Below are 21254 nucleotides of genomic sequence, written 5' to 3'. Positions count from 1 at the left end.
CGATCGCAAGCTCTTGCTAGGAATGCAGGAATTCTAGCCCAAAGGGCTTGAAAGTTTGCGCAACTGCAACAGTTACAGTGCCAGACATTGATACCACGACAGCTGTTCGATAATTGCACCTTCATCGATCAAGTTGGACTTGCACACAAATAAACACGACAAGGATTATCTCTAGACCTTTGTATTTTAGTCCCTCTCAATTCGATTTATATATTGATTAAATTTATTATGAGAGAATTTTTTATATTTAATTTTTAGATAATATTGGTACTGTAAGATTTGTTTTATTTAGTTTCAATTTTTTGTCATTTCAAAATTTTTATATTATGTACAAATTTTATATTATATCTTATATTTTATATAGAACCATATGTGATTAGTTACCTTAAAATGTTATTAATAGAACAAATAATTCGTTATAACATATTTTAATGCAAGCAACAAAAAGAAAATGGATCAATTCAAAATGAAATTTATTCCACCTTTATTCGTCGCAGTTGAAAGTTTTGCGAATTTCAAGAGGAAATCGATTTTGAAAGGGATTACTTAATAAAAGATTAACGTTTACCGAGCATAGAACATCGAAATTCTTTGGCAATGTGTAAACTTCCCGCTCACTCACGTTAAATTATTCACTTAACTGTTACGAGTTTTAAACTCGTGTTACCAGCAGACTTTTAGCTAGATTAAACAGTGAAAGTTTCAATGTTTAACTGTGTCATTGTTGAACGTGTGGTTCATAGAAATGATCCACTTAAGAAACAGCAAGTTGCATACATCTTGCAACACTGTTTCCTTCTTTGTCTGATTAAATTCTCTTTATATGTAACTTTCCTATCTCCGTTTATTTTAAAACAGAGAAAGATATTCAGAAAAAATAGTTATAAATAAGTCTCAACACGTTTCCTTTCACACATTAATCAAGTTCATCTGATATAAATACACGTAACCAATAAAAATTTAGGATGACAAACAAAGAAGAAGAATATCAATTTGACCCAATATAGAATTCAATTTCCAGCGTGTTACAATTTTTAACCCTTGTCGATGTCGAGTTGGAACGCGCGAAGCCAGCAAATTCATTTCGCGTATCGATTGTGGGAATTTAATTTTGTCCAAAGGGACCCGTTGGTCATTGATGAGTTCGACTTCGATTCCGGTTGAAAGCTAACAGAAAGGAGAGATCAATTATGAAGTTTGCTTATCTAATCGTCCGCAAGAGATTATGCGAACGGGAAGGATGCCGCGTTTTCATCGAAAACTTTGCCAATATTTTCTTTGCCGGTGAAATGAAACGACAGGAGGTGCCAGATCAAACTTCGCCAATGACATCTGATGGAAATGATACGATCGACTTTCCTGAGTGGCAGCATCCTGTCCCCCATTGCCTTTAATTAACGACCAGTTACGACGCGTTATCGTGTCGGGTGTGTGTCTTCGGCCTAGTGCACCATCCGTGACTTCTCTGTGATCTGTGTCCCCGAGCTGGGCCCTGAAATACGTCCACAAGGATGTGTGGGTGCTTTTAATTAGACGACTGAATTATTTGCACGAGTCAGTAACACAATGCTTGTTTGTGGGAGAAAGCGGTCGTTAAAGCCCGCAGTCGAATGAACCATTCATGGAACTGATTTTCAGAGTTTTGCTTGAATGCGGATTCATGGTTGTTATAGTGACACCGGAGATCTCGTGGGTGAAATCGTAATCACGCTCTGTAATTATAATTGCGTTTTGTTTTGTATGTGGTTCTGTGTGCCAATTTGCGTTGAGCAAATTAGGGGACTTTAAAGGTAGACAGGTGAAATGTATGAATGGTTGGTTGGTTACTTAATTCTCTATATGTGGATTTTTTGTACACATGAGGAAGAAAAGTTATTTAATAGTGATTGATTATAGTTTTTCATTCTAACGAGAGAAGTAAAAACTAATGAATGCACTAAATGAATTATTCGACGATAAAGTAATAGAACAAGACGCGAAAAGAATATAACTTTTTAACGATATTTCAAGTCTATCACATTATATTTTGTATGTATCTTAATAAAAATATTATTATTGATTGTATCACTGTTGAAAGTAACCTACCCAACTGGAACAAGTCGATTTTCCTTTCGATTATAATTGGAAAATTAGAAGAAAAATGAGTGGTTCAAAGTGATCTATAATATCTTTTACTGAAATTTTATTGATTATAACTTTTTAAAATGAACGGTCGCTTTATAATAGTAATATAACAGTAATAGAATCTTTCACCGTCCCAGAAAAACCATATACAAAATTGTTCTTCACAAATATTATCATAATCATCCTTCTCATGAACAAACCAAGCTTTGCATTTGTATTTACCTACGCTTTCTTTAAATTATGCTCGTCCTCATTCTAATTTATCTTTTGCACGGTGTGTTATATTTTTTGAGCTTGCTTTGTCGGCTAGTTATTCCTTTTATACTATGATTTCTTGAATACACTGCGAATAAATTCATTTGTACGTTCGCTCGATTTTTGGTTTACTTTTACGTTAGTTAGTTACTCTATCGCTTTATAAGAACTTTTCACCTACCTTTTCTCGCTTTTTTTCAATTAGTTTGCTTTCTACGCTACGCCAACATCTTTCTCCCATTTTATTTCTTCCTTCCAACGTTATTCCTCTGTGTTGCCTCTTGTTTCTCATCCATCGTTAGCTTTTCCTACTGATGTTGATGTATGTTTCGATGCGGTCTTTAGTTTATTTTTCTTTACTTCATCTCTCTGCAAAAGACTTCTTTCCTTTTTTCCTCTCGGATACCTTTCTACCCCACAAATACTCGATTTTCAAACTTCCGCTTCATCCATCCAACTTCTTCGAATTTCCTTAACAATCAAGCTCTTCTTTCATGATAATTAATCTTTCTTTCGGGTACTTTATTCATTATATTTTCATCATCGGTTCTTTAATAAAAATTCTTTTCAAGTTTTTTACAATTACCTATTCATTTGTTAATTTCTCGATTCTTCAGCGAATCACAACCATCCGTGCAACATGAGTAAAAAATTATTCTTTTTGTTTTATAACTATAGATCTGAAACGGAATTCTTCCACAACAATGTTCGATAAAGATTCCATTATAGACAATACATTGTAGAATAAGGCTAATTAATCCTCGATCGGATAATATTTCCTTACTGAAAAAACCTTCCGACTGCGAATTTTCATGTCGATCTCTTTCTTCCATCCTTTATTCATTCTTCGCCCCCACTTTAATTCTAGTTTACAAAAGAAAAGGTATTTGAACGAGATCGAGTGAAATGTCGTTCTTCGATCGCTTTATTGCATTCAGCGTGTGATCGGGGTTGGCTGACTTCCCTGAACGAAGAAAGAAAAAAAGAAAATAACGTGTGTGTGTAGGTGAGTCGAGGCAAAGGTACGTCGATAATCCTTGCTCGGCGTGGGTGTCCTTTCATATTTTAACAAGGTCGAACAGAGAATTTTAGCAACTCCCGACGTAGGTGGCGTTAAAGGGACCACGCTTCGAGAAAATTGGATTTTGAGGAGGTTTGATTGGATTAAGAGCGGCGACGATAGACACGCATGGTGAAAAGGTAATTTCGTTCACTCGGCTAATAAAACTGGCACGCTTTTCCATTCTTTTCTCTCAGAGTTGGTTACTCCTCTGTGCTTAACGAATGGATACCTGCGCCCCTTGATATATTAGGCTAAGGCCTTGATTTTCTGATAGTTGGGAACTTTTTCTTTTTAAGTGCTAGGATGTAGAGTCTTCTAGACGCCAAATTAACCAACTCTATAAATTGAAATACAAAGAACAAAATAATACAAATATTACTCATTGCCCTCATATGAAAAATAAATTCATGAAAATAAGTCATTTTCTTTTTCGGAATTGAACACTATGCATATAAATAACGAAATTAGCAATAAACAAATTGACGCAGTTAAGGAACAAAAAGAAAAATGAAAGACTGTAACATTTGTCTATTTCACAATGAACTAATGAATATTGAAAAAGGTCTACAGAGAATTTTAGAAATTTTTTATAAAAAATACCGCAGAAAGAAATAATAATTATGACAGTGCAATAAAACCATCAGGAACCAACAACCTGGCAAACCGCAAAGACGAAGCTTAATTAAACTCCAAATCGCGATGCTATATAGCTTTACGAAGTTTCTATTATACACAGAATGATCTCCGTTAATTTAGTTGTACAATGTCCCACAACAAATCATTGATTCCTAGTGGTAGCTCTTTAATTATCCCTTTGCAAACAATTCATACGTGGTACACGACTCTAACGATATCAGACGACTGGTGTGTCAAAGTATCGTGCTAACACGATCAGTCTAAGATCTCATTTACGTTCAATTCGCTAATATTACAACAAACTTGCGAATTATTCAATTTGGTCCGATAGATGGACGCTTAAATAGCCAACAATGAATAGTTTACTCGTGATTGGTCTAATTACTAAGGGACCTTCTAAAATTCTACCTATCAATTTTCATGTGATACTTTTGTCCTGTCACCGGACTCACTGTTCTGTTCAGACTTTCAAGAATGAGATACCCTCGAGCGGAAACTACTCAGAACTCTCCCTATCAGTTGGTCGATAATTGTTATTGCCAATAACCGCTATAAATTTCTGATCAATCCTCCGAGACGTGAAATATTTTAAACTGTCGACACTGTTCTCTTTAATATGTTATTGAGTTTAAAGTAAAAATTCGAAATTTAGTTTTAATAAATACTTTAATTATAAAAAGATAATAATCATTAATATATTGTTTATATAATATATTAAATTATATTAATATAATAATATAAATGTTTTATTTCTAAATGCAAGTCGTATAGTTTTAAAATAAAGTAAAGTATATAATGAAAGATTAAGTTTTAAAAATAGATTGTCAAGTAATCGAATTCTATATGATGAATTGTGTTTCGTACTCAGACAGAAACCCCTTCAATAAATTAAGTCAAGTATTATTGAGCCTCGGCAGAAGCCTAATTTTCTCTAGATTGAAACACATCCTCAAGGATTTCGATCCCCTATGTAGTGGAAAAGTTTGAGTGGAACGATTGTGTTCTCTTTCTTTCAACCTTTAAGAAGTACTGGATGGTTTGGAAGAACATCTAATCAATATAATTACACCAAAACATAGGTAGGAGGAAAAAAGAAATTAAATTGAAAAAAAAACTAAAAATTCATTATTATAATAATTGAATTCTGTCATCGAAGCTATTCCAGAAATTGTCACAAACTAAGAGATAAAAGAGAAGAGGGATGAATTCGCTGACTCGAGTCCAGCTTAATCACGATGACAAAAGTGGGATCGGTAATTTCGTGCGTTGTATTATACACGCCTCGGCGACCAACTCATTAAAGCCACGTAACCGGAACTTGGAATAGTGCTTCGAAAGCCAGCGCGGAAACTTAGAGAGCTTTCGTCCAAGAACAGTTCCGGGGACTCAACTGCAGCCTAGGTGTATGCACCTATAATTACGCGGCTCCTGGATGCGATGCAGCTGGAGGCTTTCACAGCGACTCTCGTCTCTTCCTGTGTTGATTATCTTCGAGTAAATCGAGTATCTCGCGAACGTCTTTCCCTTAGTTTTCAGCTCCTACCCCTACCGTTCCCATTACTACCTTTTGTTGTTTAAAACGCTTTTCGAGTCTAAACCGAAAAACCACCGAGGGCATGCGATTATTTGTTTCAAAAGTTCCTTTTTCTCGGATTGGATTGCGTTCAGAATATTTGACGTAGGACAAAAGGATTTTTAAAAATTAAAGTTTTTAATGTTTTATTCGACTGTAGTTTAGGAAAAAAGGTAAACATTGATGGGGATAAAGCAGATAATTAATTTCTTAAGAGATTCAAATGAAGTAATATTTTGATGGATGTATGTATAAAGGTAATGAATACATTACATACACTTAACAGTAGTAGTAATATACTATGAATAAGCAAATACATGCCGATTTAATCAGAAACTATCTTGAATTAGGTTTCAGTAACACAAACTTATATAGCTGAATAAACCTTTCTAGATATAATACATCACCATAAATTTGTGTATTCAACTTTATTCCAATTTATGTTTCAAAAGCTGTATTATCTGGGAGTTAAAGTGACAGCTTTATCAAAATCAGACAATTTCTAAGAAGAAAAGAATGCTCAGGAAGTTACAATGAACAACAACTGATATATTCTTTCATTTATAAAAAATTTATCACACCTTTCATAATGTAAAATATTTCATAACTAAAGTAGTCAAGTTAGTATTTTTTACGTAAAATATTTTAAAATATTTCTAAAAATTTAGAGGGGAATTTGGGACCTGTAATTTTACTTTAGTTCGTTGATCCTTGTCCTCTCTTTGTCTGACCACTTAGCTGTCAGAAATTATCTTGCGAAAAGTGCTTCTATTTTACGGCTAAAGTTAATTAACATTTAACCAGCAACAGTAGAAGCTACATAAATATGTGTCGTCTTGCAGATGTAATTACGTAATTCTGTAATAGAATGTGAACTCGTGTTCTAAGTCCTACCACGTTCGTTCAAACCTTCTTTCTTAACATCGATTAAAATATTTAAAGTACCACGCATCTAATTTAAATTTGAAGCAGAAATTTAACAGACAACGAACTTCTAAATAAAAATAGGTTGATAGAATTCTGAATAGAGCTCTGACGATTTGATACATTTGAAGTTAAAGTCAAAGTTCAATTTGGTACAATTTGTCACTGTTGAGTTAACATTGTACAGAAAATATAAATAATCATAAAAATATATGATTTTCAATACCGTTTAATTTGTTATGCAACAAAGAAGGTAGTTTGTCTATTAAAGATTTTATAAAAAATGCTCGCAATTTAAAACACATTTACATCAAATATGAAGTTTGTATTAAAAATAAAAGATGTCCTAAAACTCATGAGTGTATACACATATATAACTCAATATTATACAGAATTAGGAGCGAAAAATTAATCGAATTGATATAACGCATACTTCTGGAAAAGGAGCTTTGGTATTAAATCACATCAAACGAATTAGACAAAAAAATAAATTTTTCAACAAATAAACTGGAGCGCAGGTTTCGTGCGTCCATGCTGCGCTGGGTGAAAGCATCAAAGCTAAACGTATTAAACGCAACTCTACAACTAATGCGAAAAGTGGCTCGAGTACGAGGTTGTTTAATATGATATTCCAAAGACTCTCTCCCCATCGTGCAAATGTATTCAAATGAAATTAAACGAGTTACGAAGAAGTGGCTAAACGTGATAAAAAAGGCAGAACTCTTGGATAAAGGGATCGTCCCTTTTTCTTTTTTCTTTTATTTTTCTTTTTTCTCTCTCTTTTTCCCTAGTCTGCTCGAGCATCTGGAAAGAAAGTACCCGAAGCAAGGCAGAAAACTCGCGACTGGAAGCGTCCGAGTGAATAGAATTCCAATTAAAGCTTTCAAGACCCACGGAAGAATCTTTGAAATTCAAGTTCCGTGATTCAATTTTGTCACACAATTCGTCTCAGCTGCTAGCTAATTAGAAATTTTCGGGGCTGAAACATTTCATATTTTCTCTTTCATTCGTGAACACAATACCATTGGCAGAGAATGTATTGGGACTTGAATTACTTTGTTTCCCATAACGACGCCCCTATAAAACTAAGATAATATGAATTTATTACAATAGTATGTTCAATAAGAATCTTTACTTTTTTCATCTAAATTTACGCAGTGATTATACTTCGTTTATATTTTAATTCAAATATTTAGTGATTTAAATTTAACTAAATATGAACAAATAAATTAAAGTTAGAAATACTGTGCATTAAAAATATTGATATTGAAACCTATGTATATTGATTAAATATTTCCTCCTTTTTTAACATCCTATGTAAAATCACGTAAAATTGACAGTTATTCAACCTGACAAAAATATCTTTGTTAAACAATCTTCAACATGCTAACCTTTTTAACATCCAATATAATACGATGTTAAAAATTATAATAAAATTATCAATTATGTAAACGGCTAATGTTATTTAAATATATGTACTTCAAGCAATATTTGTTTCTCTATATCCTATTAGCATAAGTTTCAATCATAAAATATTCAAAAGCGCTCCTACTAACCACTTTCCTCTTTAATGCCTCACACTTATCACTCAAGAAAAGGGAGAAAATCAGCCAAACTATCATCGAACGAATCTAAACCGTCGAATGCATACATCATTTCTTAGTAATTAACAAGATTCATTCGCTTCAATATTTTATTTCACTTTAATAAACTTCCTTCGATTCGAAGTTCTGCTCGTTTTCGCGAGCTGTTCCTTCAGTTCTATTCTTCCTTCATCCATCCCCTCGATGCTTTTTCCAGTGGCGACGCGAGCCCGTTTAAAGGAATCAGTGGACGGGAAATTAGCTCGGTGAAATCGCTTTCGAAGTTCCGAACAACGAGAGGCTCCCTTTGTCGGTGGTTCAATCGCGAACGTGGAACAGACCGTTTTATCTCGTCGAGTTTCTGCTTCACGACGACGTATTCGCTCGTTATCGCACCCCGGAGGATCATCGGGGGCACGCGTCGTCAGAAGATCGTCGTCGAATTAATTGGCCGAGCCAAACGATAAATATTTGAAATGAAATAGCATAGGATGGGGACGAGAATATCGTCGACACCTCGGCCGGAGCTGAGTAAATTTGCTTGATGATTAATTAAGGAGCGACGCCGACGGGTGGGTGCCTCGGTTCGAGTTATATGGTTATGTTTGGATTCCGTGTGGACCTAGTTTCCATATTTATTGGAACATGTATGCAGATGGTTATAATTTGTGCGCTAATCACGAAGAAGAATAACAAAAATTCATTTGTTGAAATTAAGGTTCGTAAGATTGACTGGCTGCGAATTATGGTGGTGTAAGAGAAATCGTCATAAATCTTAATTACCTTAGTTTAATCACTGTAATTTAAGAAAACAAAGGCTCTACGAGAAGCTGCTATACCAGACCATAAAACTCATTTCAATTATGTATACTTGCGTCAAAGTCTATATAAATTACACAGACTCGGTCAGTTCAAAAAACCACATATTTTAAATGTATCTCACTTGAATCCAGAAAGACCCTATTAGCCAAAACATGTTTTGTTACTTAACTAAACTTGAAAAAATCTTACATTATTTTAAAATATCCTGACTACAAATTCAAAGTCCGTGAAACCACGATTAAGAAACTTGATCCTTGAACCTTGATCGTACGATTTTCTTTCGCTAAGACGAAACGTGGGGAAAAAGTTTCATGTGGGCAGACGAAGCACAAAGAAACGACGATTTTGTTCTATCAGCTCATTATTAAAAGCCACGGTGTTGTGAACACGTCTCGTGACGTTCAAGTCGTGTTTCGTATGGAAGTTTTGTCGAGCAGGCCGAAAAACGAGAGACGAAAGCACTTAGGGAAAAATTCTAGTGTACCTCGGCGCGTATTGTTTACTCCGAGCGGGGGTGGCTCCGTACTTCTTTTTCAATTCACAGAGAAACGTATTCAGTGCGAAACAAGAGAGGAAGGGTAATGCATCGGATCTTAATAACGAGAGTATGGATGGCGGCGTAATTGTCTGAATTAATTTGGAAATGCACAGGTTGTTCTATGGGACCCTATCGATGTGACTCCTGTGCTTGTGGATGTACAGATAGTTGTCACATAAACCGGATGAATGTAGAAATTGTTTGTCGAAATACTGAGTTTCGTATAGGAGCAACTGTTGAAATTAGAATTGAACATCCATCAGCTTCGAATAACAATGAGATTCTATATGTTGAAATATTAATTCCTTGACAGTTTAATGTGATAGATGAGTATGGCATTCGTAATGCTATATTATTATTGTTATTTATATGTTAGATATTATTCCACTTATCATATTTTTTTAAAAAAATTTATAAAATAACTTGTCATATGCATGTGATATAATTGACATTTTTTAATTTTATATATAATTTAAAACTATAAGATATGTGTAATTAGGAGATTTATAGAAATTAATGATAATTTATTAATACTAGTTGAATAAGTTTTAACGAAGAGTTTGAGTAATTTATGATATCTGGAAAAAATTTTATTCTTAATGTTAGACTTTCTGCCTGAGTTTTCTCGCACTCGTTCGAACAGTATTAGTAACGTCCTATATTGGTCAGACATGACGTCGAACTATTTCTGCCTGAAGTCTCCGCAATTCACTATTACTATTAATAATACCAGTCCACCAATTACACGTACCATGTTTCTGAAGTAATGGCAGCTATGCTATCCTGGACAACAGAGATCGACGTCTGTCAGATATCTCGTTTTCCAGCATCTGCCGAGTTTCAGTGATAGTACATTGCAAGTCTTTGCAGGGAATTGAATATCTCTTCACTCGTACATTGACGTAGAAAAGAACAAAACCAATTAGCCTAAGTATATTCAGATGAAAAACGTATTTTTGCGAAAAATTTTAATTAACTCGCTCCGTGACTCTCTTAGTTTCATTTTTGAATATTGGAATATTGGAATTTGAATAGTGTTGTTCTTTCATTATCTTAAGCTATCGTATCAATGAATTCCTTGTTAGTATCACTTTTTTAGATAAAACGCTGAGAATGGTACAATAGTATATTTATTTTTCACTTTACCATAATTATCTTATTTCATTTTGCCAAATATTTCTAAGCAATTTTCTATAGAATTCACGGTTTTGAATGTGGATTAAAAGACACATACATAATGTAGACGTATTAAATATAACTGTACTTCAATCCCTGTAATTATTAATACACTGTATGCTCATGTATCGAAATACACTAAAATAGAAACCTCTACTTTCTTATACATATTCAAATATTCATAATTTCCGATACCAATAAAATTGTTATTCACTTAGCATACTTAGGGTGGGCATAAATCGATATTTTGATTATAAAATAAAGTTGATACTTACTAACGACGTTATAGAGAAAACTGGCTTACACTTTGTTTTGAAGACTTGATTACTTGCTTAAAATTAACACACATTTTGTGATTTATACACAAGAATGTGTACGCGGAACAGATCATATAGCGGTAACAACCAGAAATTAATAGTATTTAATCCTAACTCAATTCTTCTCAAATAATATTATTCAAATTCCAGCACCACAAACTCAGAAATTAGATCAAAGATCTAATTTATCATATCTCTACTACTCCCTCCTAAAATCAATTTTTCCTAATTCAAGGAATCGACTTAAACGGAACAAAAGTCTACTAGAGAGCTACTTCTTGAGACAGTTCGATTCATTTTCTTCACACAAAAGAACGATTCACCGTGGCGACGGGGAATGTCCCATTCCATGCACGACAGCAAACAATGGTTGGCAATTATCAGAACGCAGAGGTCCTCCGTTGACCGATCGTTGACCGGGTTCCAGAAACCGTATCACGCTTTGAGCAAGGACGCCTACTGCATGTGGACTCCTATTTTCGGTGGCCGCAACACGACGTGCGCCTCTCCAGTTTACAAATCCTACGCTATCGATTTCCTATTAGCATTGGGTAAACCGCTAACGTTATTAGCCAAAACTGGAAAGCTGGTAGTCGTGGACTAGCGCGGACCAGATACCGATATAAGAGTTGTATATATAGAGATATACATACATGTATATAAATCATAAAGCAACGCGATATCGGTGTTACGTTAACCTTAATTACGTTCGAGCGTTAATGTTCGCATTGCTAACGACTTTGGTTACACTAATGCCTCGCGTTTGTGCATGCGTATGCAATGTGTCAGTGCGGGCCTAACGGAGCATGCTAAGGTGGAGAATCGTGCATCAAGCAAGCGTGTGTGCCAGTGTGATAAGGAAAGTTTCTAAGTTTGCTGAAAATCAATTAAGAAGGAATCACAGCAGTAAGATTATTCTGAATTTAGTTTTCTTCTTTATGTATATTGTGGTAGAATTAAGAATATGTTCTGTTTACTGATGTCAGGAATATATTTATAAAAATTGTTTAGAATTACCCTCGTTTAAATTTGATAAGAAAGTAGATCATTTTACTGCTGTAACCTCCTTTTACGAAAAATATTCTTAACGAAACCTAAATTTAAAAGTAAGATGAGAACGCCAAATTCATACGATGGAACTCAGTCGGAGACGATTAAACACGATATTGTGTAAATGTTTAATTTATTTCAGTAAATGTACTTAACGATTCTATGTAATATTTATTAATTTGACGGTAATATAATATGGCACACAATGTTGAATCCTTTGCACTTGATAGTATGAAACATTAGTTCAAATATTTATGTATAAAATTAGAGAAATTTACATCATCTCTTTAAGTTATCTTATGAAAACTACGATCTTCTTTCGAATTCCTAAATTTCTTTCTTATTTTTGAATTTAAGTTTGTTTTTATTTCTAAGTTTCTATTTTTATATATACCATCAACTTTTTTCATAGACGTCGAATCAATTTGGCGTGTATGTATATAATAGCGCAACAAAGACGGTGAGAAATAGTTCGAACGATACGTTATGGAAGTTAGTTTGTCCTGGAACAAGTTCTGGAAGAGGAAGCAACTAATACTTGTTACTCACCGTCGTTGTTAGTTCTGGCTCGCGGCGGGGATGAGCTGACCGTAGGGAAATTCCGGGAGATGTTGTCCCTAGGCTGAGATTGTGGCCCTTCGAGGTTCGGACTAGGACTGAACTCAGCCCTGAAGTCTGCCCTGTCGAATCCCTCCTCAAATTGATGCATCAAATCCACCTCGTCCATTTCCACGTCGCCTTGGTATTGTTCTTTCAACACAGCTCGTGGTACTGTAACCAGAGGAATGGAATGAATCGCGGTTAATGAGGTTCTAACAGTAAATTCAAGCTGAATGAGAAACATAAGAAACTCGAATTTTTCACGCATTTTCGGGGTTTCATTTAGCAGCAGTGAAATCCTCTACTGAAACTCAGCCACTATGTTTATGCGCACTTCTTGCTTTATTTCTTACCTGGCTGTTCATTTTCATAGAGTCTCCTATGTTTTCGTTTTGTTTGTTATTTAATTACTTTTCTATTGTGCATGTTTTATAATTATTTAGGGCACAAATATTTTTTATTTTCAAGAAATACTTTAATGCAATGTAGAGTTGACAGAAGTATCAAAGGAATTTTGTTTACAAAAACGTTTCCTCTTCTTATTGCTTTTTATAGTTCAGTTTGTGTTGCATGGATGAAATTGATTTTTACTGGTGATAATATTTATAGTTGCTCCTTGATGTAGAAAATGGTTCTTGCTTTACCTCATGGTAGTAGTAGAAAAAATAAATATTCTTAAGTGTTACTATTTTAATGAAGAATTTTAGTTACGTAAATAAATTTTTTCTTATAGAAAGGATTAAATGTAATTTCTACAAACTAGTTGTATAGTTAACACTCAGCCTAAATAATAATTGTTTGGAATACACCTATTAAAAAATCACTCGATGAAACATTCAAATATCCAGTAACCTTCTCATTATCCAATAGTAATATTATAAACATATGAATGTTTTCAAACCATAAATAACATAATTCATTAACAACTTTTTCGTCTACGTATATAAACAACGGAAATGAAATAATAATAGTTTCTGTCAGCCATATAAGATTCCCTGTTCCATAATCTGACAGTAGTCAATTTATTTCCGGCCGCATAATGTTCGACTTCGATATATGGCTACGCTATCGATATACCGCATCGCGTATGCAATTCCATTTCAAACGGACGAAATCTGTGTCTCGCACTGACGCGAACGTGTTGCACAACATATTCTGAGTTACTCTGGCATGTAAAAATTTGCGATAAAATTAGCACTCTGTCGATACGTTGATAAATCGATCTGGATTTCGTGACACTGAATTAAAAAGTCGACACAATTACGTATATAATGGTTGTCTGCATAAATTATACGTGTGTGGAGAATTACATCCATACTGTTATGTGCATAACTTTATTTTATCATTCATATTAAATGCTTGATAAGAAATAATAAAAAATTATAAAGGTGGTTTTACGAGACTAAATAAGATGAAGATGAAAAATCAAAATATTGTGTTTGAAGTTTTGTCTATTAGTTATTGATGTTAAAAAATCGACCAAATTATAGTTCTTGTTGAGAAAATAAATTTTTCCTAAATTTTCTATCATCTACTCCCGAAGATCTTGTATAGCGTGTGCTTTCAATGGTAACATAAATGCATATGCATATATATGCAAAATGGTGGCATATATAAATAGCAGATATAGAATGAAGTTCTTACGCAAGACCTCGTTTCCGAGAAAATTAATTTTGTGAAATCTACAAGTACACGTACAAGTATATTAAGAATTAGATCAAAAGCTATGGAAAATTATATTTTAGGTTGTTTCTTTTGAATTCTTCCTTAACTTTTTCTGTGCTTTTCATTGCATCATCAACCTAAAATTACATTTTTTTATTATTTCAGAATACTTTGCAAATATTGGCTTTTGTATGGAAAGACAGAAATGAACTAAAAAGAAAATGATTTACTAAAACAAAATAAGCATCAATAAAGGCTCTCTGCATCCGTTATATGTATATTTTTGACAATAATATTTTGAAAATACTTTTTCAATTAAAAACCGCGATTATAATGATAACAACATTAAATTTGCACTTGAAATTTTCCTTATTGCACGTATTGTTATAAATACTTTCCTGCTAGAAAAGTACACATACTCATATGTATTACGAAAATTAGTTTTCAGTCTCGAAAATGTGATATTTTTAAATTTCTTTGGCACATGAAAGATTGATAGTTGTTGAAAAAATATGATTTTCATAAATGCCTCTTAGGCAACGTCGTCGTATGAGTCGCTTTATCTTGAAGTGCAACGTGATGACAGAATAAAAGCTTAAGCGACTCTCCCGACGAAGATAAAAGTTATATCTTTAGGCGAAGCGTAAAAATTTAGGTGATCTCGCGTACTGGTGCGAAGAAAAAATTCTTTCTTTATCGCTTAACAAAGTTTAAGAAAATTGCAAATGGCCATTGAATTATCATTACGTGCACTACTTATACAATGGAAGTTGATTACTAAATACTAGTTGAATTTCTTGAAAAAATTGATAGCATGTATTAAGAACATAGTTGAATGCAAACACATGAAAACAGAATTCTCTTTAACTTCTTCTTCGTCAATAATTTGTATGTTGTAAGGACAACATGCTTTTCAATTTTAAAATGTTTTTTAAATTTTGAAAATATGTTTATAGAAAGACTAATTTTTCATGGAAAAAATGTCAACCATTTATTAAGTACCTGTAAACCCGTTTCGTGAGAATTTACTCATAAAATAAGTAATTTTGATAACTATTGGAATTGAAAAATTCTTTCAGAACAATTATCATATTGTAAGGAGTCAAAAACAAATAAAAGGATAATAAATCCATGAAAACAATGATACCATAAATAATTCGCAAATCCTGAAAAGAAATGGCGATTAAATTCAATATTTACTCTCACAATTAGATCAATAAGGATACGCTATACATTTGTCGCATAATTAACACAGTCCAAAGTTAATAACCTTTTCAACTTCTAATTGCAGACGAAGCTCTCGTATAAACTTACGAATTTCTGTGTAAATGTTGAGAACATGACCAACTATAACAAACTTTCGTAAGTTTCGAACAGCTTTGAAGTTACATTTCAATTTGGAGAGATATTCTCTCTCTCTCTCTCTCTTTCTCTTCGCGAAACAGCGAAGATAACATTTTTCAGAAAAATTTGCAATTTTAGCAGGCGCTGAATCTCCTTGAAATTTTACGTGGCATCCTTTCTTTTTTTATTTTCTCCTCGTACTATTTATCAACTGCATTCCTACTATAATGTAGTGTAGAAATACGTAAGAGAAAATGCCCGCAGATAATTTTGTCGCGTTTTACGTCAAACGAGATTTGCTTTCGTGACCCGACATAAAGAAACAGCTCCGCTAAACTATGTGGAGCACATGTTGCCCTTACAAGTAACCCGCTCATCTTCCTACAAAATTATGTTCCTATTCCGCAAATAACTATTATATTTTAGGGATATTACATAGTTGACTTTCTGATTTGATATTTGCACCCGAGAGAATTCCGTTTGTTAAATGAAAATTATTCTAGGAGATAAATCTAAAAGAAGAGGCTTTAAGAATAGAAATTTTTTAACTTTTATTTTAATTTTGTTATCATTCGGAAATTTATGATATACGTGCAGATGTTTAATAATATAATATTAGCGCCTGTATGCTCTTTATATGCTTTTCAGGACTCAAACTGTACAATAATTTTTTTATTAGTTTTTGTTCGTTAGAATGTTTTATCATAGAAACTAGTCAAATGCTGGAGCTGAAATTATCCATTATTAATTTGTGATACTAAAAATTACAAGTAATCTGTACCTGAGAAGGATTTGCAGAGTAATAAGCAATAAGCAACTCAACATTTAAATTGTATTTATTGAAAAAAAGGTACAAATCCCATCTTCAAGAGTGAAAAGATTTATTACTACAAATAATAGTTTATAATTGTCAATTTATAGCACGTTTGGAAAAGTGACTTAATTTTGATTGATTTTGAGTTGTTTTTTTTTTTTTTTTGCTTTACTTAAATCATCGGAGCTGTCTTTACTGCAACAGCCTCTTCAGTTAATTAATTAGAATACAAATGCCAAAATAAATATGATTATTTTTTATGTCCATCATAATCTTCATAAAAATCACTTCCAAAAAATTTCCCCAAAGCAGAAGTATAATAAAAATGTAGTTATCCGAACAGATAGGGTGGCATAGTTCGTGTAATACACAACAGAAGCTATCGCGAAATTATGACGCGACTAAACCACCAGTCTCGAGAGTTGGAAGTAGCAACCCCTCGTATAGTTTACTTACTGCAATTAATAATTGCAATTTAACACCAGTGTTGCGGTGTTGGCCGGTACAATGGGTTACGCTAGCTTTGGCACCGCAAGCACAGCTTCGATGCTTTAACCGAACCGGATACATTATAACTCCGCCGTTCGCGGATAATGGAACAGAGAAAATGCGAGGTCAGGGAAGATGCATCGATGTGACGGTGATACAACGAAGAGGTGTTCTGTTTCCATGAGATATTGAATAAAAATTCCATTTGTCTTTCTTGGATGACGATGAAATGAAACACAATGAGCGTGAAATGTTTGATATTTCCACGAAATTGACGAGTTTAAATATAATAGTGAACAATATAGTTGTAAGACAGAATAAAAAGTTACTTTTTTTAGTAAAAAAGAATAAGTTCTATATTTTACAAAGTTTTGTAAAAATATTGTAGGTATTGGAAAAATTTATATTAGAATTATAATATATAAAATATATAATATAAATATAAAATATATAATATATAAAATCGTCAGTTGCAATTTCACTGTGATTGGAAAAGATAAAAGTCCTAGCAGTCTTCAATTTATATAACCCGTTACAGTTTTTATAATTCATATTCAATTGATAAACGATATAAAAATATATTTTAGAAATTATTTCTAAAGCCACTTAAATGATGAATTATAAGAAAGTTTGCATATTGTAAATCTCAGTCTGTAGCTTCATACATTATTTCACAAATTCATGCGTACATTATATTTAACTGACAGAGGCTACGTTAGTGTACATTGGATATTCAACTATGCTCTTTTGCAGTGAAGTAAAATACCAGATCCATTATAATACCGTATAGTTGTAATACTGATTAAATGTTAAAATACTCTTAAAAGAGGGCACAGCTTACAACCAGAAATCACAAGCAAAACGTATAAGGCTTCACTTTTTAATTGGAAATTTTTGAGCTTATAAAGTAGTCTAAACTCGTATGCATAATTTAAATCTTTTAAAGATTATATAATGTTTTTACATTATAAAGTTTTATTTAAAGAATCAAATGTAAAAATTGTACTTTGACAAATAATAAAATATTAACAAATCTGTTGTTATTTCTATACTCAGAGGTAGGATCACAATAGTTATTATTTTATTGAATGGATAAATCTATCACACCGTTCTGAGCCAAAAAAAAACCTTTATTGCACGCGCGTACAAAATTGTAACTAGGATTATCTTCTAGTTACTATTTCTTATAACTAACGCATCTGCATATGGATGGCGAGCACGAACTCACGTTGTCATTTTCAACAAAATCCATAAATCAATATTTAATAGATTCTTAAAATTATTAAAAAGCTACAGATTTTTAAAAGTATTATCAAAATTTAATTACTAAGATTCATTTAAATTTAAATATTCTCGTGATTATTCTCATGCTTTAAATTCTTTCTAAGGAAACATCACATATGAACAATATTTTCTTATTCGTCTCAAGCGTGACTGCTACCACGGTTTCATATTAATTTCGTAGCAGGTAGTACGATAATGAGCTTAAGTTATTTCGATTCTGTATACTACGCTGACTAGTAGCTAGAAGCTATAATCCCCGCGGACCCATTAGAATTGGCTGAAGGTAATACAACAAAGGAAATACGACAAGGGAAATGAGATGCAACTACCATTGTTCCAACGTTGACATTGTCGATGATCAGTAGATAGATATGCATACAACTATGCAATATACGGTCGGCAAAAGATTCGTTTATTTTACAGATATAATCCGAGATCTGCATTCTTGAAAAAACGCTTAAAATTATATTTGAGACAATATTTATTTTTATTTTTTATTATATTATCATAATCTCTCTCGCGTTATGTGAAAAAGAAGAATTAAACTGATTTTCCTTACTTAATTAATTTTCAGTATTTTATTAGGTATTATTAGTGCTCGAAGTGACAACTATATTTTATCTATGTATTGTACTTTATTCTATATTATCTATATGTGTCCTATTGTTATCCTTAATTATGTCACTGACTTATTTGTATTATGTTATGTAATTCACGTTGGTACATTACTGCATTTCATCCCATTGTTACATGTAATAGTTCCTGTAGTATGATATGTTATTATCTTCACTGACTATATGTTAAATTAATCATATATGATAGCTATTGTTATAAATTTACTTGACATGTATACTTTCAGAAACTATAGTAATTATCATTAATTCAATTATTAGAATCACTTTGAAGTATAATGCACAAATTTCCATAAAAGATCTCTTAAACAAGCTCTTAATAGTTAAGAACTTTCAGGTTCTAAACTTTGCAAATAGCTAACTAATCGAGTCAATATACGGCCTTTGATAATCTGCGAAATACGTACACAAGTTCTTAAAATCCCCTTGCCTGTGATACATTGCAGGAAAATTAGTTTAAAATTGTATAAAATTTTTGGAAATGAAATCAGCATACTTCTGACTAATTATGTAAACTTTTGAACAACTTCATTATAGGTATTTGAAATTCTAAATATAGAATAAACAATCTAAATAAGATCATCTGTGTATTTATACATATCTACATAAGAAATATTTCTTGTATAATATTTATGGAAATACAAGAAAATTATTTAGAACATAGGTTTTTTAAATGTAAAAATAAAATGATAGGGGAGACATTTTCCTAAAAATCTTATTTAAAGCAATCTCAATTTCATCTACACTAAAAGGGGTCCAACCTTATATTTTTTCTTACGTTGAATTAAATATGAAAAGATATATTTAACGAAAATTAATGGGGCTCTATTTCAATCATCTAATCTTCCTACTCTGGTCGCCTAACCCACACTACATCATATCGTAATTCAAGTGTCCTAGTTACTTGTAAATTTATGAAGTGCAAACGTATACGCGAAATCTTTCGTTGCAAAAATCCAGATACTACAGTTATCCTATCTCATTTGAAAGATAGATAAATGAAAATCGTAAAACTGAAACAAATACGTAAATTGTAGACATCGGCAATGCCCTATGTAATAATTACAAAAAATGTAAACAAAAGATCTAAAGACATTTCGGAGGACAAAGGGCAGGAGAAGAAAAGGTGGTGGCGTGAAAACACACGGGAAACAATGCTAGACACGAATAACAGGAAGGGGGAAAAAGAACATTCCAATTAATGGACCAACAACGAAATAGCAAATGGCTGATGCGATTTGCAATTAATAGTAGTAGTTACCATTAGCCCGAAAAGCAAGTTATCGAATACGTATTCGCGCAAGCGATTTTATTACAGCCCGCCTATTGTTGTCGTGATTCCGTATTTCAGTCCGTATCGCACTGAAAAGCCTAGTCCACCATGTAATTAAATACAATATCGAGAGCTTATATCGCGTCCGAAAAACAATCGAAAAAGCAACATAAAAGAGGTGATCTTATCTATCAGTAAAACGCGTTTTAACGTTTGCTTTTGTTTGCTGTTTCTTTGTTTATTATAATGGTAGAAGTTGTAGGAGTAATTCCATTGTAAGTCGAACATGTACGATAGGAATTAAGTTTTAATAGGGTATTAGCCAGTGATAATAGCTAAAATAGTCTGCGCCTTTCAATTTCGATTACTGTTCAACTTTTGCGCGCTACTACCTGATCATGTGTATTGTACATGCTGTTTCCTAGATGGACGCGAGCTATAAATCTCTCCAATGGAAAAGCGACTTATAATTAGTGTTTTTGTGTGGAATTGTGATCGATTTGAGGTATTTTATGGTCATAATAATATGATCGTAATAAGCATCGTTGTAGTATTTAACACACTACATCTTTTACTTCACATTTATCTGATCCCAAATCTAAAATCTTGCTCAAACACAAAAACTATTATCTTCATTTTCTCATCTATCTCTAAAACGATTTACTCTAAACCCAAAATTCTACCATCCAACTTAGCAATAACACACTCTTTACACATAGAATATAATTTCCACAATTCCATATGCACTTCAAGATAATTTTTTTACTCAAATCAAACTAAAGCAATTTATTCTGAATCCGAAATTCTGTCACTTACCTTCAAATCCAACAAATCCATAACATCTTCAAAATATTGTAGATACAATCTTAACAATTCCGAAAGCATCCCAATATCATTATCTGTAGCCATGTAAATGTATTCTAAGCTGTAACAAGCTCTATCAATGTTCATAAAATTCAATTATAATCAACCTATTACACACAGAAAGTAAGACAGATAATGGTAAATAACAAGGGTATTGACGCGTCGTGGCGACAAAGGTATCGAGGCTTATCAACGCAGATCGCATTTGCCGTTAACATACAAGCTCGC

General features: G+C 32.8%; 1 protein-coding gene across 3 annotated transcripts in view; it reads right to left on the bottom strand.

Moving 5' to 3' along the window:
* The window catches only part of LOC117208454 (protein eva-1), a 144007-nt gene that overhangs the window by 15817 nt on the left and 106936 nt on the right, over window positions 1-21254 (bottom strand). For all 3 annotated transcript variants that reach the window (XM_033449650.1, XM_033449652.1, XM_033449651.1), the window contains exon 6: window positions 12611-12832. In XM_033449650.1, coding sequence (XP_033305541.1) covers window positions 12611-12832 — 222 coding nt within the window. The remainder of the gene's footprint in view (window positions 1-12610; window positions 12833-21254) is intronic.

This window comes from Bombus bifarius, unplaced genomic scaffold (genome assembly GCF_011952205.1).
Source record: "Bombus bifarius isolate JDL3187 unplaced genomic scaffold, Bbif_JDL3187 scf7180000008119, whole genome shotgun sequence".
Classification (NCBI taxonomy): domain Eukaryota; kingdom Metazoa; phylum Arthropoda; class Insecta; order Hymenoptera; family Apidae; genus Bombus; species Bombus bifarius.
Note: the sequence above shows the minus strand (reverse complement) of the source record. Positions and strands in the feature narration are given on the sequence as shown.